Source organism: Porites lutea, chromosome 13 (genome assembly GCF_958299795.1).
Source record: "Porites lutea chromosome 13, jaPorLute2.1, whole genome shotgun sequence".
Taxonomy (NCBI): Eukaryota; Metazoa; Cnidaria; class Anthozoa; order Scleractinia; family Poritidae; genus Porites; species Porites lutea.
In genome coordinates this window covers 19,955,019-19,973,727 of record NC_133213.1, presented here as the reverse complement: position 1 = coordinate 19,973,727, position 18,709 = coordinate 19,955,019, and the positions used below count along the sequence as shown (strand labels likewise).

The 18,709-nt window shown below is 39.7% G+C and overlaps 1 protein-coding gene across 2 annotated transcripts in view; it reads right to left on the bottom strand.

Annotated features, from left to right (window-relative positions):
• Window positions 1-3,099: 3,099 nt before the first annotated feature.
• Window positions 3,100-18,709, bottom strand: part of LOC140923307 (protein MON2 homolog) — a 48,544-nt gene continuing 32,934 nt past the window's right edge. Inside the window, exons 17-31 of one of the 2 annotated variants that reach the window (XM_073373400.1) lie at window positions 18,115-18,202; window positions 17,672-17,779; window positions 16,870-16,980; window positions 15,674-15,766; window positions 15,133-15,215; window positions 14,608-14,770; window positions 14,131-14,424; window positions 12,039-13,133; window positions 10,626-10,746; window positions 9,067-9,130; window positions 8,103-8,163; window positions 7,903-8,029; window positions 6,305-6,533; window positions 5,498-5,589; window positions 3,100-3,826 (exon numbers count right to left, since the gene is read on the bottom strand). In XM_073373400.1, the coding sequence (XP_073229501.1) occupies window positions 3,660-3,826; window positions 5,498-5,589; window positions 6,305-6,533; window positions 7,903-8,029; window positions 8,103-8,163; window positions 9,067-9,130; window positions 10,626-10,746; window positions 12,039-13,133; window positions 14,131-14,424; window positions 14,608-14,770; window positions 15,133-15,215; window positions 15,674-15,766; window positions 16,870-16,980; window positions 17,672-17,779; window positions 18,115-18,202 (2,896 nt within the window). In that variant the 3' untranslated portion in view covers window positions 3,100-3,659. The remainder of the gene's footprint in view (window positions 3,827-5,497; window positions 5,590-6,304; window positions 6,534-7,902; window positions 8,030-8,102; window positions 8,164-9,066; window positions 9,131-10,625; window positions 10,747-12,038; window positions 13,134-14,130; window positions 14,425-14,607; window positions 14,771-15,132; window positions 15,216-15,673; window positions 15,767-16,869; window positions 16,981-17,671; window positions 17,780-18,114; window positions 18,203-18,709) is intronic. The other variant, XM_073373401.1, reaches the window with a different exon arrangement.

The following is an 18,709-nucleotide window of genomic DNA, read 5'->3' as shown; positions in this document are numbered from 1 at the left end:
ATTGTGACATCCGATAAGAATTTTACTGATCTGACTTACATCAATACTATTTTTTTTTAAATTCGCTGCTTCTTACTGGTTTAAAAACTGCAAATTGAAAATCTCTTCTAACTCCCTCCTTTTATAAAATTCAGAGGTTTAATTTCAGTTGCCTTGAGGAATGGGCATGACCTTCCTTCTCCGTGGGAAGAATAGACTTCGTGAGGAATGTTAAAGCTGGGACTACTGTTTTTGCTAGTCCGCTTTCCATTTCTCTCGGTTTTACCTTTCTAAAGTCGTTTTTATATACATAGTCTGTAGTCCGCGTTTTTATACCTAGTCCGTGTTTTATACTCAGTCCGGAGTCCGCATTTATACCTAGTCCGTATTTTATACCCAGTCCGCAGTCCGTGGTCCGCCAGTCCGCAGTCCGTGGTTTTATACTGACCGCATCTTTTTCAATCCTGGGAAAATTTGATCAGTAATGGCACGTACGTTTGCTACTCCCGACTGAGCAAGATCACGAACTTGTTTTTTTTTCTGGGTAAGATAAGTTCAGTTATATATTGTAAAAAAAGCATTCGAATATTTCAATGTTTGTACGGAAAAAGGTATCAGTTAACGAAGAGGAGAAAGAAGAGTAGCAAGGCTCGCACAGGTGTTTAGCAAGCTGGCCGTAAGAGACCGGATTTTTTCCACAATTGGAGATGAACATGTAAATTATGAAGTAAATCATTCTATAATTGTACATGTGCGTGATGTATTAGCCCGCGGATTGACTAGTTCGTTTCAAGAAATAAACTCGAAGCGTGATGCCCCCGAGCAGTCGCGAGAGGCGCGGGAGAACTGGAGAACTCCTTTCGTTCGCATCGTGGCTCGATCCAAGTAGCTCTTGGGGTCTTTAAGATCAAATGAAAAATGAAGGGAAAAAGTAACTAAATAAATGTACATCCCTTGAAAACTGAGACTTAAAAAATCCCTTTAAGTTAAGCTAGCTATATATAAATGTCTTTTTTTTTCTCTGGGGGTACACCTTGGAATTCTTGGTGGGGGTGTGCGCTGGGTTCTCCAAATCCTGACCTATTTCAGACGTAAAAATATACTGCACAAAATTAAGTTACCTCTCGGCCAAATAATACTACATCAGCGTGGCTTTTCTTGTCCATTCTCTTCGACATCGCCGGCGGCACGGAACTTTAATACCGCAAATGATTTGCAAACTGAAATGACAAAAACTGCAGATCTTTTCTTCCCAGTGACATTCGAGCGAACTAAATAACTGCCCACTCTGTCCATAACTGATATTTATATAAATATTTTTTTTAATTGTTTTATTTATTTATCTATCATATATATTTATCTTATCTAAAAGGGCATTGAAATAATAATTTGATGAAAGAAACCTGTCAAGGCAATAAAAATATCGATCTTATAGAGTCGAAAAATTGGATTTAATGTTTCATGGGGTTAACTTGTAATTTTGGTTAAAAAAATATCAAGTTTTTCATAGTTCGTTTATGGGCTCAAGAACTGAGTTTTCGGGGCGATTTCTTCGCTGATCGTTGAAGTGGAGAGTTGCACTATTTCGAATATATTTATTATCAGAATAGCCTAAGGATTGAAACATTTGTTTAGTACAAAGGTCTTGTTACATCAGTGTACAACTTCCAAAGCAAAAACATGGTAGACTTCAGGAACAGAATGGTTTTCTTAAGTTTTAACGCTTTCACATTAATGTTTCAAACAGGTTAGCAAGGTCCAATTAAAAATACTTCTGAATAGGAATTATTCCGTAGTAGTAGTCAATTTCATTTCTCTCTATAGGTTATGAAGTCAAGTTATAGAAACAGATGATTCATTCATCAAGAAATGTAACTGAAGAGAGAAAGGGAAAAGTAGTAAAACTAATGCATTGCCCTAGTAGATGGAAAAATATTAATGATTTCTAATTAAGTGGATACAACGAAGTAAAATAAATTAATTAATTATTTAATGACATTAAATAAAAATAAAAGCCTACTCACCTATCACTGTCTCATTGATTTTGATTGGTTCTCAGGGAATAAGTAGTTTAATTATTTCACGGGCTAGCAACATTTGTTCCTTGATTTTCATTGGTTGGTTTCTTAACATCCGATTTGGTGTGGGGATCTGCCCGATTACGTTCTTCTTGTAATTGGACAGGACAAATGGCACAGTTAGCAAGTTCCAATAGCGAATTAAAGCAATTTATACTTCTACATGAGAAATATCTGCAATTTGATTGGCTTAGAGCAGTGGTATTTCAGCTTAATTTGAAATACCTACATGTGGAAATTACAAACCTTTTGCAGGGAGTAGTATAAACAAATAGCATGATTACGAATCATGCTATTACCTATGAGGCTGAGTGTGAAGAATGATGCAGATGTCGGAGGGTGGTATCTCGGGATCTCCATAATTCTTCAGATTAAACGAAGGCCGAATCCAATAATTGTTTTATTATTCATTCAAAATAATTCGTAGTTTAATAACAAGCCAAAACATGCTTACCTCTATCGATGTTCGAAGTTCCCGTCTTTATTCGCCTGTTTCTCGGCAAGTTCAGGAGATAAAGGGATGTTTACTTCTGATATTCTTCAAACAGCAGATGCCGCCCGTAGGGTTGTTATCTTCCTGTTATTGCTATGATTTTAGGCAACAGTTTGGCTATTTCTCCTTCGCGAAAGGTGTAAAATTTTCCGCCATTCTGTACTGCTCTACCAAATCGACGCAACCTTGTCCAAGGGCGTGTCGGTTTGCAGCCCATTTTTCTGGCATTTATGTTGTACCATTGACGTCGTTTTCCACATATCGCAAACGTCTTCCAAATTTGTGCAACGTTAGCTGGTTATGAAGAATTATCCATAGGAGTTGAGCCAATCAGAAGCGGAATGTTGTACCATTGACGTCGTTTTCCACTTATCGCAAAAGTCTTCCAAATTTGTCCAACGCTAGCTGGTTACGAAAAATTATCCGTTGGATTTAAGCCACTCAGAAACGGATAAATATTTTGAATGAATAATAATGGAAGTTAAGAAACCATCAGATTTTAGGAATTTGATTTTTGCACATTTAACACTATAAACGAACAAGGAGGACATTTTTCATATGGAATCAAAATCATTTAAGTTTTATTGATTCATTAACCTGCAAATTACACGAGCAAAGGTTTCCTTTTGCAAAAAAATTTTGTCTCTTAAAGCAGTAGTCTGGCTTTGGATTAGGTAACACCAGCTCTAAATAGTGACGAAATGTCGTCTAGTTGTGCGTTTCGACCAACCGAATTAACCGTTGCAAGACGGAGAAAGAAAAATATCGTAATGTTGGTAGATGAAAAGCGCATTTATTCTATTTATTCTTCTAGGTAAAATTCGTTAAATATTATGAAATTCCCGCGAGTGAAAACTCCTAAACATTATTTACAGCTTCTTCAGAACAATGGTATAACGTTTACGCATACCAAAAGCAAACATTCTGCAATGGTAATTGAACAAATACAATTTCTTCCAATATTTAAGCCATTTTCATCATTTTAGTTTGTCTGTTTTTGTAAGGATTGTGCAATGTGATCTCTTATCCTTTCACGTGCTCCAACGAACGTGAATCGTCACATGTAGCTTTGAAAGCTCTTAAAATAAACGTAGAGGAACTGTCCTAAACTACCGATCAAAATTCATAGTCGAAGCATGAGTCGGCGGTCTTAATAAGTCAGCGTACTCTTGAAGCGCCTCCCGCAAGGCTCGTCGGACTTGCGTCGAGTTACAAACAGAGCATTCCACAAGACGAGGATACAGTTCAATGACTTGATCCCAGATCCTACCGTCCACTGCAACAAAAATTTGCGCCATGTTACAGAGAAAGTTACTTTTAGTGTTCCACTCGCTTGGCTTAGGTCAAAGGAGGCGAAGAAACTTGACGTATACGGCTAAGATATGATTTATTGAATGATTGGTTGGTTGATTGATTGATTGATTGATTGATTGATTGACTGACTGACTGATTGATTGATTGATTGACTGATTGATAAGATGAGATGAAATGGTTATCAGGGATTCCAGAACATTTAGTGAGCCCTGATTTCGGAAAGCAGAGAAAACTTTTTCTTACTTAAACGAAAAACAATAATACTTTTGCTTTCCACGCTTGGAATCCGCTACTTTTCCCCCGCAAGTTCCCCACAATTCCGAAAAGTCTTAGTCACTTCGGATTAAGAAAAGAGAAAAGAAGGCCGACCACGCCGGAATGGAAAGCGCTATCACTTAAGAAAAAAATCATAACCTAATAACTTTTTTAGAAAAAAAATGCTTAGTCAAAACTAGGTAAAGCCTATTACAGAAGAGGGTAATATCTCGCAAACAATACTAGCAAGAGATAACGAAGCCTTTATTAACTCTTGCTAGTATTGTTTGCGAGATATTACCAGGAAAGGTTAAGATGACAACAGCAAGATCTTCAAAATTCAATACACTGCGGGCGAGATCTTAAAAATTCACGATTTTGCCCGCCACAGCAAGATAACCTGGCGGGCAAGATCTTGAGAATTAGAGATCTTGCTGAGATGTTGCAAATGCAAGACCATGCTGGCAAAATGTACAGATTTCATGATCTAAACGGGAAAATGTTGAAAAGTCCAAATCATGGTGGCAAGATCTTGGAGTTACCAGTGTTAACTTAGGTTCTGCTTACTTGCAAATGGTAACCTGCTTCTGGCATTAAAGGTACGTTAAAATGAGCAACAAAAACGTGCAACTTGGTTTGCAACATTGCTGAAAAACGACTTGAAAATGAAAAGTTATGTTGCGCGTTTCACCTTCCACGTTCAAACCGGTCATGCGACAAATAAGGTTATTGCAAATTGAATACTGACTTCTGATTGGTTGAAATAACGCGGGAGTCACGCCACACACGTGACTTACGTCACTCGCTGCAAATCGAGTTAGCTTGGGCTGGTAAAACGCTCAATACAGTCAAGTCACTCAGAGCGACCACTTCGACCACGTATCACCTTTAACCCATTAAACCCAAAGATAAAAATTTGAGTTCTCATTTGTTGCCCCTATTCATTTCCTAGAGAAGTAGCGGGGAGAAGTTGATAAAATATCAACCTAATTCATCTTTGGTGATCATGACCGTAATTCTCATGACCATCCTGTTTTACAAAGCATTGACATTACAAGGAGAAATTTGATGCTGATCACTCTTAGGGCTTAAAGGGTTAAACGTGGTACGTTACTATATTTTAAGGCCCTCTTTCTAGCAGTGTCAATGGATATTCGCTCACTGCTATTTATCGAAAACTGAAAGAAACCGTGGAAGTATCTATAGAGTGTTTTCACATGACGTCACGGCGGCCATATTGGTGTCCTAAACCAGTCCTGTGGGAGTAGAACTCTTTTCTATCTAAATGCTTACTCTTGTTCCAAGAAATTTGCACAGATGTGGCCACGTGAGTGAAAACGCTTTATAGCAAAGAAGAGATAGCTGGCCAATAACATACCGACAGTTGGATTTTCCTTTACAGCTCTTTTCATTGAAGACACCAACGTGCTGATGGCCTTCATTACAAACGACATCTCTGCCATACGAGTTCTAAGAATGTTAAAAAAATAAATAACATTAGCAATAAAGAATTGAAAGACTTACCAACTGTCTAAACAACTGGTGTACTTTCCGGGGAAGGTATTCTGTGAAGTTTTTAGAGGGGGTGTACCGGTGGGACCCAAATATCCATACTCTATGCAACACCGTTTTTCATAACGCTTGATCAATTTTCCATAAGTGATAACTCATTTTAGAGAAACATAATCTGCATAGTAAGCCCCACCCTTCACAGCGGCAAAGTGTCCCCCCCCCCCCCTGCCCCACCAACAACTACAGCCATCTTGGTCTCACGGTGATTCGGAATCAGTTTTAAGAAGGATGTGTCTGGACAACGAACTAAATCACAAGATAATTTTAATGAATCCTTCATTTCCTACTCAGTTATAGATATCTTTCTTAGTTTTAAGCGTGGATGATCTCTTAGAGTGTGAAGATTAAAATGAAAGCTGCTGAGCGTGTGACCATTCAAGTGAAAGTTACTGAGCAGTACTTTATTGTGGTACTGTTTATTGAGCAGTACAAGGTGGTTCTAAAACCTGGTCAGCAGTATTTCACAAGGTGGTTTTCGTTTTCTAGTATGTTACAAAAACAAATTTTGAGTTTGTTTGGAGTTTATGGTATTGTATTCGTAAGGCGAAAAGAATGGAAGATATATCAATGGCTCAACAACAACCAAACCCCCGAAAGAAATGAACAAAGTTACCTTGGAAGAGGACACTTTCCACTAAGTTTCTCATCTTCAACGTACTTAAGTAACACATCACTGCATCGACTGAGGAGAACGTCAAGAGCTAACTCAGCCACTTTGCCGTCTGACTGGTCTGCTTGCCGATCCACTTCCGGTGTACCATTCACAAATGAGAACTGAAGAAGAGTTTCAAAGCAGGACTTGGCGAATTCTTCACGGAGAGGAAATCCGTTTGCATCAGTTCCTGTTTGAAGACGGTGAAATATTCGGCTTTAGTAAAATCATGGAAAATCAGCAATTTCAGGATTTCGGATAGTCGACTAAAGCTTCTTCTAAGTTCTCATTGATGTTATTATGCCCTCACCTCCCCCTCTTCAAAAAAGGATTGCGCTACGAGCATAACGTCTGTGCAGAAGCCTCGAGTTGACTATCTGTCAATCACTTTATAATAATATAGGTTAGGTTTCATGTGTATTGTAGTCAGTCTAGGAGAGAAGATAATGCAATCTGAAAACAAGTTGTAAGGCCGAAATTTGTTGGAAAATTAAACGCTGAATACGTCGGAATACTCCAGTAGACTTCTATTTGTCTCGTCTCCGACACCCGCCTCGGGATCATTATACGTTTCTGGAAAACTGCCCACCTACCCCTCCCCGAAGCCAACATTTTGCCTTAAGTAAGAAGCAAGTGTTAATGTTGGCTTAGGGGAGAAGTAGGTGCTATCGATCCACATAACGCTCCTGTAGAGTGCCAAAATTCCTTAGAGAGCAGTAACCACCCCCAAGCATAGCATTAAATCTTGAAAAAGTTCAATCCATGTCCATCCTTGCCGTCTGTAGCAACAGACGACAAGAATCAAATCAATACATTTATTTCACTACGCTAACCACACACAACAAAAGCTGATTTCCTGGTAGGGCGCAGGCAAATACGCATTGCAAACAAATAGAAGCAGTATGGTGTCAATGCCCAAGCAGTTTTAATGCCTAAATAAAGTCGTAGATAGCAAAACAGTACCATTGTTTCCGGAATTTAACCGATACGAAGACACTTTTTAGCTTTTAACCCTTTAGGTCCCAAGAGTGACCAACATCAATTTTCTCCTGACAACATCAGCAGATCATCAAGAGTAAAGGTTGTGAGAATTAACCCTTTACGCCCTAAGAGTGATCAGCATCAAATTTCTCCTTATGATATCAACGCTTTGTAAAACAGAGTGGTCATGAGAATTATGGACATGATCACACAAGATGAATTTCAACTTCTCCCCACTACTTCTGTGGGAAATGAATAGGGGCAACAAAGGAGAACTCAAATTTTGATCTTAGGGTTTATTAACCCTTTAAGCCCTACAAGTGATCAGCGTCAAATTTCTCCTTGTAATATCAATGCTTTGTAAAACCGAGTGGTCATGATAATTACGGACATGATCACACAAGAGAAATCTGATTGATATTTAATCAACTTCTCCCCACTACGTCTGTAGGAAATGAATAGGGGCAACAAATGAGAATTCAATTTTGATTATAGGGTTTACAGGGTTAAAAATGATAGCAAATAGTGTACCATAGCCCCTTTAAGAAGAAATTAAAAATAAATCACATGACACATACCACTGAATGTTGCATCAGCAGCCGAATGGATAGAGCCTCGATTCAGGAGCGCCATGACACGAGCCATGAAGTCCTTAGGTAGAGCACCAGAGTGAGGTAGGATTTCCTCACGGATCATGCGCAAAAGCTGTCAATCAAATACAACAATTAGTGCCATTACCTGGAAAGATAGGTTAGGTAACTTAAATTCTCTTTCTCACCTTTATGTCTAACGCTTCATCTGCCTGATGTTGTTCGAGCGTCTGATTCTCCGGCGGACTCCTTTTGAACGTAACGAGTATAAAACTGTGTCAGAGTTAGACCGTTAATTGTACAAATCAAAGGGGCCTCATCCAGTAACTTTAGTAGCTTTGGTTTATCTTTGTACGCTTTGTGATTGGCATGGTAGATGGGGGATTCGCAGGTAGATTACTGCCACATATCTACTGCAATAATGTTATTTCGTCGGTACACAAATTGTGTTGAGGTAGATTTTATTCATCTGCAAAGTGATAGTTGTATTTCTCTCCAGACATGATATCTAATCAAAATTTGATAACCGAGTGTTATTTTCGGCCCTGCTTTATGATAGTGATAGGTTCAATAAGGTATCTTCGTCTTAGTGTTTAAAGGGACAGTTGCCTTCCGACCATTCGAACCTTCAAGGGAAATAGAAAAAAATTTCGAGTTATCGAGAGTAAAATTATATAGAAAACGATATGAAGGGAAGTAAAAATTGCTTCGAGTTAGCGGAAGGTTCGAGTTACCGGGAGTCGACTTTGGAGCAATTGAATTCCAAAAAATTATAATGGTGCAGTTTTTCCCTTCGAGACTATATTCTTCTATGTATTTCGTCTTTTGCAGTGGGTGGCAAGGACATGAAATGAAACTTGAACACGTTGGGCCAACGTTTTCAATTTTTGATGGTATGCCTGCAAAATTCACCCAAAAATTATTATGGTTAGTGCTCGCTGATAAAAACTCTACAGGAGCAATTTATGTATGGTTTAAGGCACACAGTAATGACTATAGCACTATAGGACAAAATTGACGTAAAACAGCATATCCACGTGACAAAGTCACTTTAACCAAAGAATTTACTTTGAGTTTATATACGGTGCTCTAGCTGTAGAAAATCGCTAAAAGAAGGATACTTTTCTGGGAGTAACATGATGAAAGACTTACATATCTGAGAAGAGAAAGTCTTCCAAAGCTGAAGCTAATTCGTACCACATTGATCTGAAAGAATCTGAAGTACGAAAACAAATGGTAAGGATTTTAATTGGTTTTGTTTGTGTCTTTTCATGATGAGAGGTTGGGGGGAGGGGGGACAGAAAAATTTCATACGTTTTATTCGATGGTTGTATCACCGTCTTATCACCGAACAAGAAACTTCTTGTACTTAATTGTCTTTCAATACTTCCTTTTTTACTGAAAGATTGACTCTTAAAATATGTCTGTACAAAACTGCTTTTATGCCTCATATTCCCCCATAGAAGAAAAAAGTTAATCAGAATGAAATATATGATAAGCTCTGTTCGTGAACGCAATAAAGAAAACATGATGGAGTTAAAAAATGACTAGTGAGTGAAAATTCAACAAGAAGCCTGTTTATTAAACTAGGAATATCCCCTTCAAAAATTAATACTCACTCTCATTACATATATATTGCCTCCGAACGTGAGGGTAATGAAAAGTAAAAACAGCTTTTCATTAGGGCCATTTATACGAGGAAAAATAAGACGCGTCTTAAATAAGAAGCGGACTGTACCATTTATACGAGCATGTCTTATCTAATAAGACGCGTCTTAGCTAAGCCGCGTCTTATTTTAGACGAAATGTGCCGTTTATACGGAAAGTTCGCGTCTTATTTTTCCTCGTATAAATGGCCCTATTGTCACGGAAAAAGACAATAGATCGTTTCCGCATTCCTGTGAACAAGCGCACCAACTCGAGGTAGGGGATAACAATAGGGAGCTTAAGCAAAGACGTTTTTGAGCGACGCACGTCAAGCGGAAGTGAGGCCTTCCCCCCTTTTTATCTGCCTTGGCGCTAACAAATTTGTATTGCTAACTTTCTTTTCTCTTATAAAGAGGATTTACCCGAGAGTTTCAACCAAACTACTGGCCAGCGATGCAAAAAGTCCACTTCCGGTTGACGTCCGTCGCCAAAAACACCGTTGCTTAAGCTCCCTAATATACAGCGATTTGTATGAAACTGTCCACCAAAGCGTGCACCTCATTTTGCTGTGTGTGCTCAATGAATTGGAACCAGAGGGGTCTATTATGTAGTAAAAAGGTTTGGTCTGTCCAAAAATTCACAGTCACACCTCCGTTTCCATAAATAGGCGATATAGCATGGCCGCGCGGAGATACGAAATTTCTCTTCAAGTGTTGAAAATTACCCAAACGCGAAAAAATTTCTTATAACGCGAGAAGAGAACTTTCGTATCTCCAAGTAGCCATGTAATGTTCTATTTATTACATAAACACCAATAAAATACTAAACCATTTTACCTTTTAAAGAATATTAAAATATTCTTTGCTGCGAAAGGCGCGATCTATTGTGTAACCACAGCAACGGTGAGCTTTTCACGTGTGAAAATAACATTTTATTTTTACGTGTTTTCTCGCCAAGGCTCACCTGGTATTTCATTGGTGGTTATGTAATAATTTGATTTATTTTTGTCTTTTCGTGTTTACTTATAACTTATTTTCCTCCTTTGTCACACAATCTCAGCTTACCTGGGCGAGAAAGAGCCACGTTAAGTCCTTTCCGCGTGACAGTCATCAAGGAGTCCACAGCTAACTTCCACGTGGATTGGGACGGGCAACTGTACTTCAGCCGAAGAGGATTGCGCAGGGACTAGAAAAAAAGTGGAAAGAAAAACATTACAGAAATATGAATTGACCAGGAAAAAACATGAAAAATACATTCAACAAATATGAACTGACCATTCTGTTCTCTTACGGTGGTGTTATTTTAAAGATGTTGGAAGCAATATATCACAATCGAGAGGGATGCTTCATCTGGTAACAAACACCGAGAAGTAATATATTAAACACAAGAAGGAGTGGTTCATTAGATAACAAACACCGAGAAGTAACATATCAAACACGAGAAGGAAAGTTTTATCTGACATCAAAACACCGAGAAGTAATATATTAAACATAAGAAGGGGTGTTTCATCTGATATCCAAACACCGAGAAGTAATATATTAAACACGAGAAAGAGTGTTTCATCTAATATCCAAAGACTGAGAAGTAACATATTAATAATCTGATATCCAAACATCGAGAAGTAATGCATCAAACAAGAGGAGTCTGACATCAGAAATCCAGACACCGAGAAAAGATATATGCTAAAAACAAGGAGTGTTTGATCTCATCTCAAAACACCGAAAATGAAACACGCGAGGGAGTGATCTATATAAATTGTAGAAACTGATAAGTGGGTCGACCTCAAGGTATCTTGATATCGGACGAAACACTGTTTTCCGTGCTCGTAATGAGGCTTTTCAAATCAACAAGAATTCCTGAAGAAACATTAAGCAAGAGCTGGCAAAATTTTATGTTGACTTAGAAACGATTTTCCGAAATCCTTTCCGGAGTAACTTCCTTTATTTTAGTTTCATGAATCTTTGTTGAGATTGACAAAACAATCCCCAATACTATTTTCAGTTGGTGTAAGCTGTCACCAAAATCGACAGACAGACCAATATATCGAATAATTAAGTGGTGTGATTTACCCTTAATCCCATTTCTTTAGCTCACGACAGGTATCGTATAAATAAACTCTAAAATTTACATGTACGAGAGAAAATACTAAAGAAATAATGTTCAACGAGTGTCTTTAAAATCAAATACAACAGGGTTTAGATTTTGAAAATAGCCCAGCCGAAGATAGCCTGTGTAGCCAGTGGTTTCGTTTGAGGGCACTAGTTTTTCACGGCTTCGTCTCCTACATCACGCTCTTACGAAACTGCGAACCACGCAGACTAAACCTTAGGACAACTAGAAGAATGAGTAGATCTACTACTAGTATTCTTGGAAGCCGTTTAATAAATTTCGACGTTCTTGTCTTTTCACGACTAAAACATCTCTAAATTAATATGAAAAACATTTTCTGCTTACTTGCTAAACAGCGAATTTCATACCTTGATTATTTTTTCCAGAACGTTTTCTTCAATGACCGCAGGCTTGGAGAAACACTCGTCATACAAAGCTAGGGTCATCTCCAGACATTTCTCTGAGAAGGGAGTGAGACTGAGAATAACCCACTCTTTCTTCTTCTTTCTGGCCGCACCATCATCATCCGATAAATCATGAATACGAGGAGGCTCCGTCGCGTAGTCGAAAAATTGAAGAAGCAAAGAAAACAGAGTCGGATACATTGGTTGATTTGAAACATGAAGAACGGAGCCAGTTGAATTGGGTAATGGTTCACGCAAAATCTCAATCGTGTTCAAAATCGCGTGTTGCAGGGCTGTTAGGACAGTATCTTGAAAAGACGGAACCAGGAATGGAGATTGGTCAAAGGGGACTGGGATTGTAACAGATGTCTCTAAGATCTTGGCAAGTTTCTGCAAGTCTGCTAAACCAAAGCGACTGTATATTCTCATGAATAATGACGGAAAAATTTGTACCAGTGCTGCAAGGAAAGGCTGCGCGGGGTAAGTTCTTATTTTGATGATTTTTCCAGAGGATTCTCGCCTTGTCCTCAGGATATGAGACTCGGACATACTTGTACTGCCTATACTGTACCACACCCTCCAAGCATTTGCCCAAAGGTTTAGGTCTTCGTCTGCTGCTTCGCAAAACTTAGGTTTCACTTTCAACTTGGCAGCGCCTTTTCCCGCCGTTTTGTCACGTGACTTGTCCACTGGGCTTGAACTCGCTACCGAATTCTCTTGAGTCTCGTTTGAGTCTTGCACAATGTCCTGAAAGCTTTTGAGCGCCGCTAGTGCAACTTCAGCGGATTTACTCAGAGCTGCGAACTCGATAAATTCTAGCAGAAGAGCCCATGCCCGCGGGAATTCCTCAAGTCCCGCCAAAATTTGGCGCCGGTTGTTGAAGACCCGTGCGACACCACTCAAGGTCAAAACACGTGTTTCCGCCCATTGTTTTTCAGCTGTGTCACGTGAATGGTGAATGAGGATTTTACCCTTCGAGTTCACTGAGTCGCTCGGCGGTGGAACATCAGCTGCTGATGTGGACATAGTTTTGACTTGTTCCAACAATGGAAATAGCACCTGTGGAAAAATACCCAAACAAATCCAGTGTTTAGAGACCTTTAGATTAGAGGACAAGAATGACGACGAGGACAAAATTTGACTTAGAGCTTTTTTCCCGTATTCTCAAAAAATTACACCCTAGAAAGCTCCACTATACATTTCCACCAGAAAAATTACCCCGATTATTATTATTAAAGAAGGTTCAGCTCTTTCCCGATCGCAAAATGATACTACTTCTAGCAGTTGATAACTTGCTTCCGCCCCTGCGACATTTTTGCTAAAACCCCTAGAAGAATAACGACGGCTACCACGTTTTCCCGCCAAAATAACACTGGTTCACACGCGCGCACACTTAGTATTGAGAAAATCCTGTCCTCGAAGTAGTCTTAGAATCCTATGGTCTCTATTGACAAGGCGAGAGGGCAACAAGAGAGGACGTAATGGAGACTTGCAATTACGCTCCTTTTTCTTTCATCAATCAGCTGTTCAAGAAAGACCTTTCTCTTCGCTAGTGACATAGACTGAGAAAAGAAAGACCCAGGAATGAGCTAGGTTTACAAATACTCAACTGCGTCGAAGTCTGCTCGACTGTCCCAATGCCTGAAAGAGCAGTGATGAAAATCGAGGAAGGTTTTTAACTGAACCTAATCATTGTTTTGAGCTGAACTTCAAGTACGTTTCTTTTTCTGACGGAGCCTTAAAGTATCGATTCTTGTGAACTGAGATGAAATCAACAAGTTCACGGGCTCGTAAGGCTGGTTTGAGTACAGATAAAACTACACTGCTAGTTAAAGGAAACTAGGGACAAACTCTCTCTCTCTCTCGGACCTAAAAATTTGAGTATTTTGAGAAGCAAAGGGAAAAAATGAAATCATTTGCACGAAGGCAAATTCAGTCAACTGCATTCCTACGTAAGGCATTCTTTTAACTTGTCGTGCATTTGTTGGGGGAAGATCGTTGCGTGACGAGGCAAAAAGAACATGCGTAGCAAGCAAGACATAAATGGCGTAATTACCTGCCAGAGCACTGTATACCACGTGACATTCTCCAGAAGCGAACCATGAGCATTGATGGTCGAGAACAGCGTCTGTCCCGCACTTTTTCTGACTGCGGGCCGCGGATCAACGCACAACTCACCAAGCTTGGAATACAGACACATCCACTGTCGGTCAGAGGGAGGTACGGGTTTTTCGTATTTGGTGCCAACACTGCTGCTATCATTAGTACCTTCATTGGCAGGAGTTTCAGCTTCTTCCAGCGCTGTGCGAATCTTTTCCCGGTGTTGCGACAAAAAGTCGGAGATGTTCCACTGCGAGATAATTTTGAACAACACAGAAACCATGAAAATGTCATATTAATTGCGCCTTGGGTTTTTTAGCTAAAGGAAAATAAGCACTTCGTTTATATCAGAGGTTGTGAACCTTTTGGAAGCGAAAAATTTGTCACTTCCTGGGCAAATATCAAGCTTGGCTTTAAAAAACACGTGACTCACCAGCAGACCAATAGCAGTTAGGCTTATGTTAAGCTCCTGTGGTTGCAGGCCGAATTTTCCCGCCACATCCACAACGACCTTGATACACGTGCAAGGCATCAAGGGAAGGAAATCCGTCACTACAAGCTGCAGGCTTTGAAAAGCCACTCGAATAAGGCCCTCACTGAAACAAATGTTACGAACAATAAAATTAATAAAGCCGCCAAAATTATATAAAATAGGTTGATGACAGAAATTTTTAAAGAGAAATATGACATGGCTCAATTATCACGTTGCGGCTCTCGTCAACTAAGACTGAACAAAAACTAAAATAACCTTGACTGTTGTGCCAGACGCCAAAAATTGACACTTCACAATCATCCTAAATTGCCGGAAGGGTCGCCGAAAAATTCTTGGTATTCAGAGGAAAACTTCCAAAAGTTTCAATATATCAAGGCCTCGGTCTGAGATTTCCCCGTAATAACCTTACTCTCGGTTAATAAGTGGTATATAAAACGTGAAATGCACTAGTTCCAAATATCTTACCCTTGTTGGTTGGTAGCAGCGCCTATTACACCCAGCACGCACAGCCATCCTTGACCAAGGTTTTGACCGGTGGAGTGAAGAATCTAAACACAATGGAACATAACTCGTTACAAAAAACCTTCTTTTTCTACCTACCTATGCAGCAGAATTTTCACGTGCTTGGTACTAGAACCTAAATATTTGAAGCACCCAGTTTTTAAGCTAGGGTACGCAAAACAGGCGACAAAAACGCGCAGCTTATTTTTTAACATTGCGGCAAAAAGAGTTGAAAAGTGGTGTCACGCGTTTTACCCGCGTTCAAACCTTACTTGCAACAAATCAGGTTGTTGCAAGTCGCGTGAATACTGACTTCTGATTGGATAAAATTACTCGGGAGTCACATGATACGTCACGGGAGGTACGTCACTTGTTGCAAAATAAGTTTGCCTTGGGCCGTTAAAACGCGCAACATGTACAGAGTTTGTTGCAAAACGTAGAACTACGCTCTACTTTCTACAACATTTCGTAACTCGCAACAACCTGGAAAAAAGGAAAAGCTTACCTGCAGCACACATTCTAACTGCTTGTAGCGAATGTCAGAAAAGCTGACATTAGACATTTCTTGCAGGGGGCTCAGCAACATGGACTGAAGTTGCTACGGAAGACACAAAACATTCACGCGTTTAAAAACCTGAATGATTGTTACCCGTTGATAAAAGGTGTATCTGGACAAATTCCCTTCGTAACTTACTCGGGATGTCTTTGAACCGGTGACCAGTCTCTGATTTATGATTTCTGTGATTTAGCAAAGTCGTACTGTATAATAGGGCTCCACAAATTATTGCCACTGTTTTCTTTCTGAAAGACGCAAAGCTAGGGGGACTATGCGTTATCACGCCAACAAAAACTCCTCACCCCAGAAATTAAATGCCGGCTGTTTTCCACTGTGCCGAAACTAGTTGTGGAATTGCACTTACTTTAGGCATCGTACTCATGAACAGTCACGAGATTTAGATATAAAACGTTTTGGCATGTCACGTCGGCCATATTGGTTTTCCAAAACAATGAAACGGCGGCCAGGTTGGTGTCCCAAACCAGTCCTGTGTGAGTTGAACCCTTTTCTTATGTAAACGCTTTCTTTTGTTCAAGAAATTTGCGTAGATGCTGGCCATGTGAGTGAAGCGCTCTATATGTACGAGCAACAAATAACTCGCGATACCCGCCATGTTTGCACGCGCTTTAGGGTTGATGGGATAAAAGCAGTGTCACGTGGTTTCTCAGGGACCAAAACAGATTACAAAATTTGCCAATACGAGTAAACACGGTTGAATTTGTTTATTCTCTCAAAATAAGACAGAGATTTTAGTCACGCAAATGTACAAATAAAGTTTGGTCAAGTTTTAAGTCATTATTGGTTGCTGTGAGGACATGTACAGTCGTTACTGCATCCAAAAAATAACAATGATCACTTCCACCCATATCATTTTGCTATTATTGTCTTTGAGTTTAAAAGTTCTTCATGTTCTGTTGTCAAGAATAAATAAACTTGACCGCGATTTCTTGTATTGACAGATTTTATCATAAGATCTGTTTGCCAAAGGAGAAACCACGTTACATTGCTTTATTCCATCAGCCCTTAAGCGTGTGCAAAGATGGCGGCTATAGTCAATAAGGTCTATTATTTTAAGTCTGTCCCGCTTTGATTCCATTGGTCAGTCAACCCTGTCAATCAGTAGCATCGTATACCACGTGACTTACCAAGTCTTGTTTTAGAGGAGGATCATGATCATGCGTCAGGGCTGATCGAACAAGTGACGTCACTGCCTCGGCTCCCCACTCACGCATCTTATTATGAGGGTGCTGACACACCTAAAAAAAAAAAAAAAGGACATTTACTTACACTGCTAATAAAACAACCGTAATTTTGCACCCAGTGCACTACTTTTATTTGAGGGCTCAAGATGGAGGGTGGTAAGTGGATACGCTCATTTGAAGTAGGACGCTCACTCCAGTCATGGTATTCAAAACAATAAAAGTGGTAGACTTGTTCCAGACTACTAGAGCAAATGTTTACTAACCATGGTAGTGTCACCTATTACTCGCGAAAAGCTACTGGAGGAAAACTGGCAATTCCTCAGCCCCGCACAAACTATTTCAAAATTAGCTTTGGATATACATGTAGGTATGCGGGGCTGTGGAATAGCCTCCAAGTCTTCAAGTGTTTTCTCAATACTTCAAAGTTTTTTTCAAGTTTCAATTTGGTAATAAGCACGGCTCTCGTGGGAATCAAGCATATTTTCATTATGGTGTTCTAATCGAGAAAGTAGTCTCCCCACAAAGCTGTCCAACGAGGGAACCCATAGAACAATTCTAAACCATACGAAACTTTTCATGTGATTACCTCTTATGGTCACGTGAAGACCGTGTAGAAAATCACTGGATAAAGGCGCCGTAAGAATGTCGAAAGTTAAAGAGTGAAAAAAAAATGGACCTTCTGATACTGCACCTCTTTTCTCACAGTAAACTGAATTATTTGCAAAGTTCAAAAGATGAGCCCTACCTCTAAAAGATGTGCAGTCAGCGGCTTCCACAGAACGCGTGCGCGGTGAAGATTGTTTAAACCGGTTTCTAAAAGTTTTGCCACAGCAAAGAGTGAAGGCTCCTGAAACTAAAGCAGCAACAATTAATCAACGACTACCTCGGGATGTGGATTAATGATGGACTAAGTCTTAGTAGATTTCGTATGTTATTTATAACCAACTATGTGCTCTTAAGTTTAGCTCTCGGCGACATTCGCCACTTTAGAGAGGAGAGGGGAACTGAGCCACGTTAACTTTTGCAAAGACTTCTGGAACAGGGAAAAAAGTGGCCAATAGCTGACCGGCGTGTTCCCCAGTAACGATCACAGAAACAGTTACGGAACGCATTTCGGCTGTAGTTCCCTTCCGTTTCTAAAGTGGAGAAAATGAAATAAAGTTGAAGTTGACTAGGCAAGTTTATTACCTTATTGCTTTGCGCTTGTTCCATTGACGTCGTGGACAATCGGCAAAGGGCGTCAACAAGATGATGAAGAGCGACATCATCAAGATACCTAAACCAGAATATCAAAACATGAGGTGATCATTGGTTCAAATGAAAGCTTCTACGCAGTGTTTTCCTGGGATATCATTTATTACGTTGCACAAGGTGGTTCTTATTTTTGAGTCTATAGATGAAATCTTAGAGTGTGACCATTCAAATGAAAGCTCCTCAGCAGTACTTTCATATGGTACTGTTTATTACGTTGTGGTTCTAACTTTTGAATCTGTGGATGAAATTCCGAAGAGTGACCATTCCAATGAAAGCTACGGAGCAGTACTTTCCAGAGGTACTGTTTATCATGTTGTGAAAGGTGGTTCTTATTTTTGAGTCTGTGGAAGAAACCTGAAGATGTGACCATTCACATTATTGTCATTAAGAGATAGGGGCCGGAGATTTCCCCCGGCCACTACGAACATGGCCCCCGGATGCTTTTAAAGCAAAATAAAAGAAAAATAAAACCAAAAGAAACCCCTAGCTGTTTAATGATTCCCCGCCTACTTATTTACCCTCCAACTTG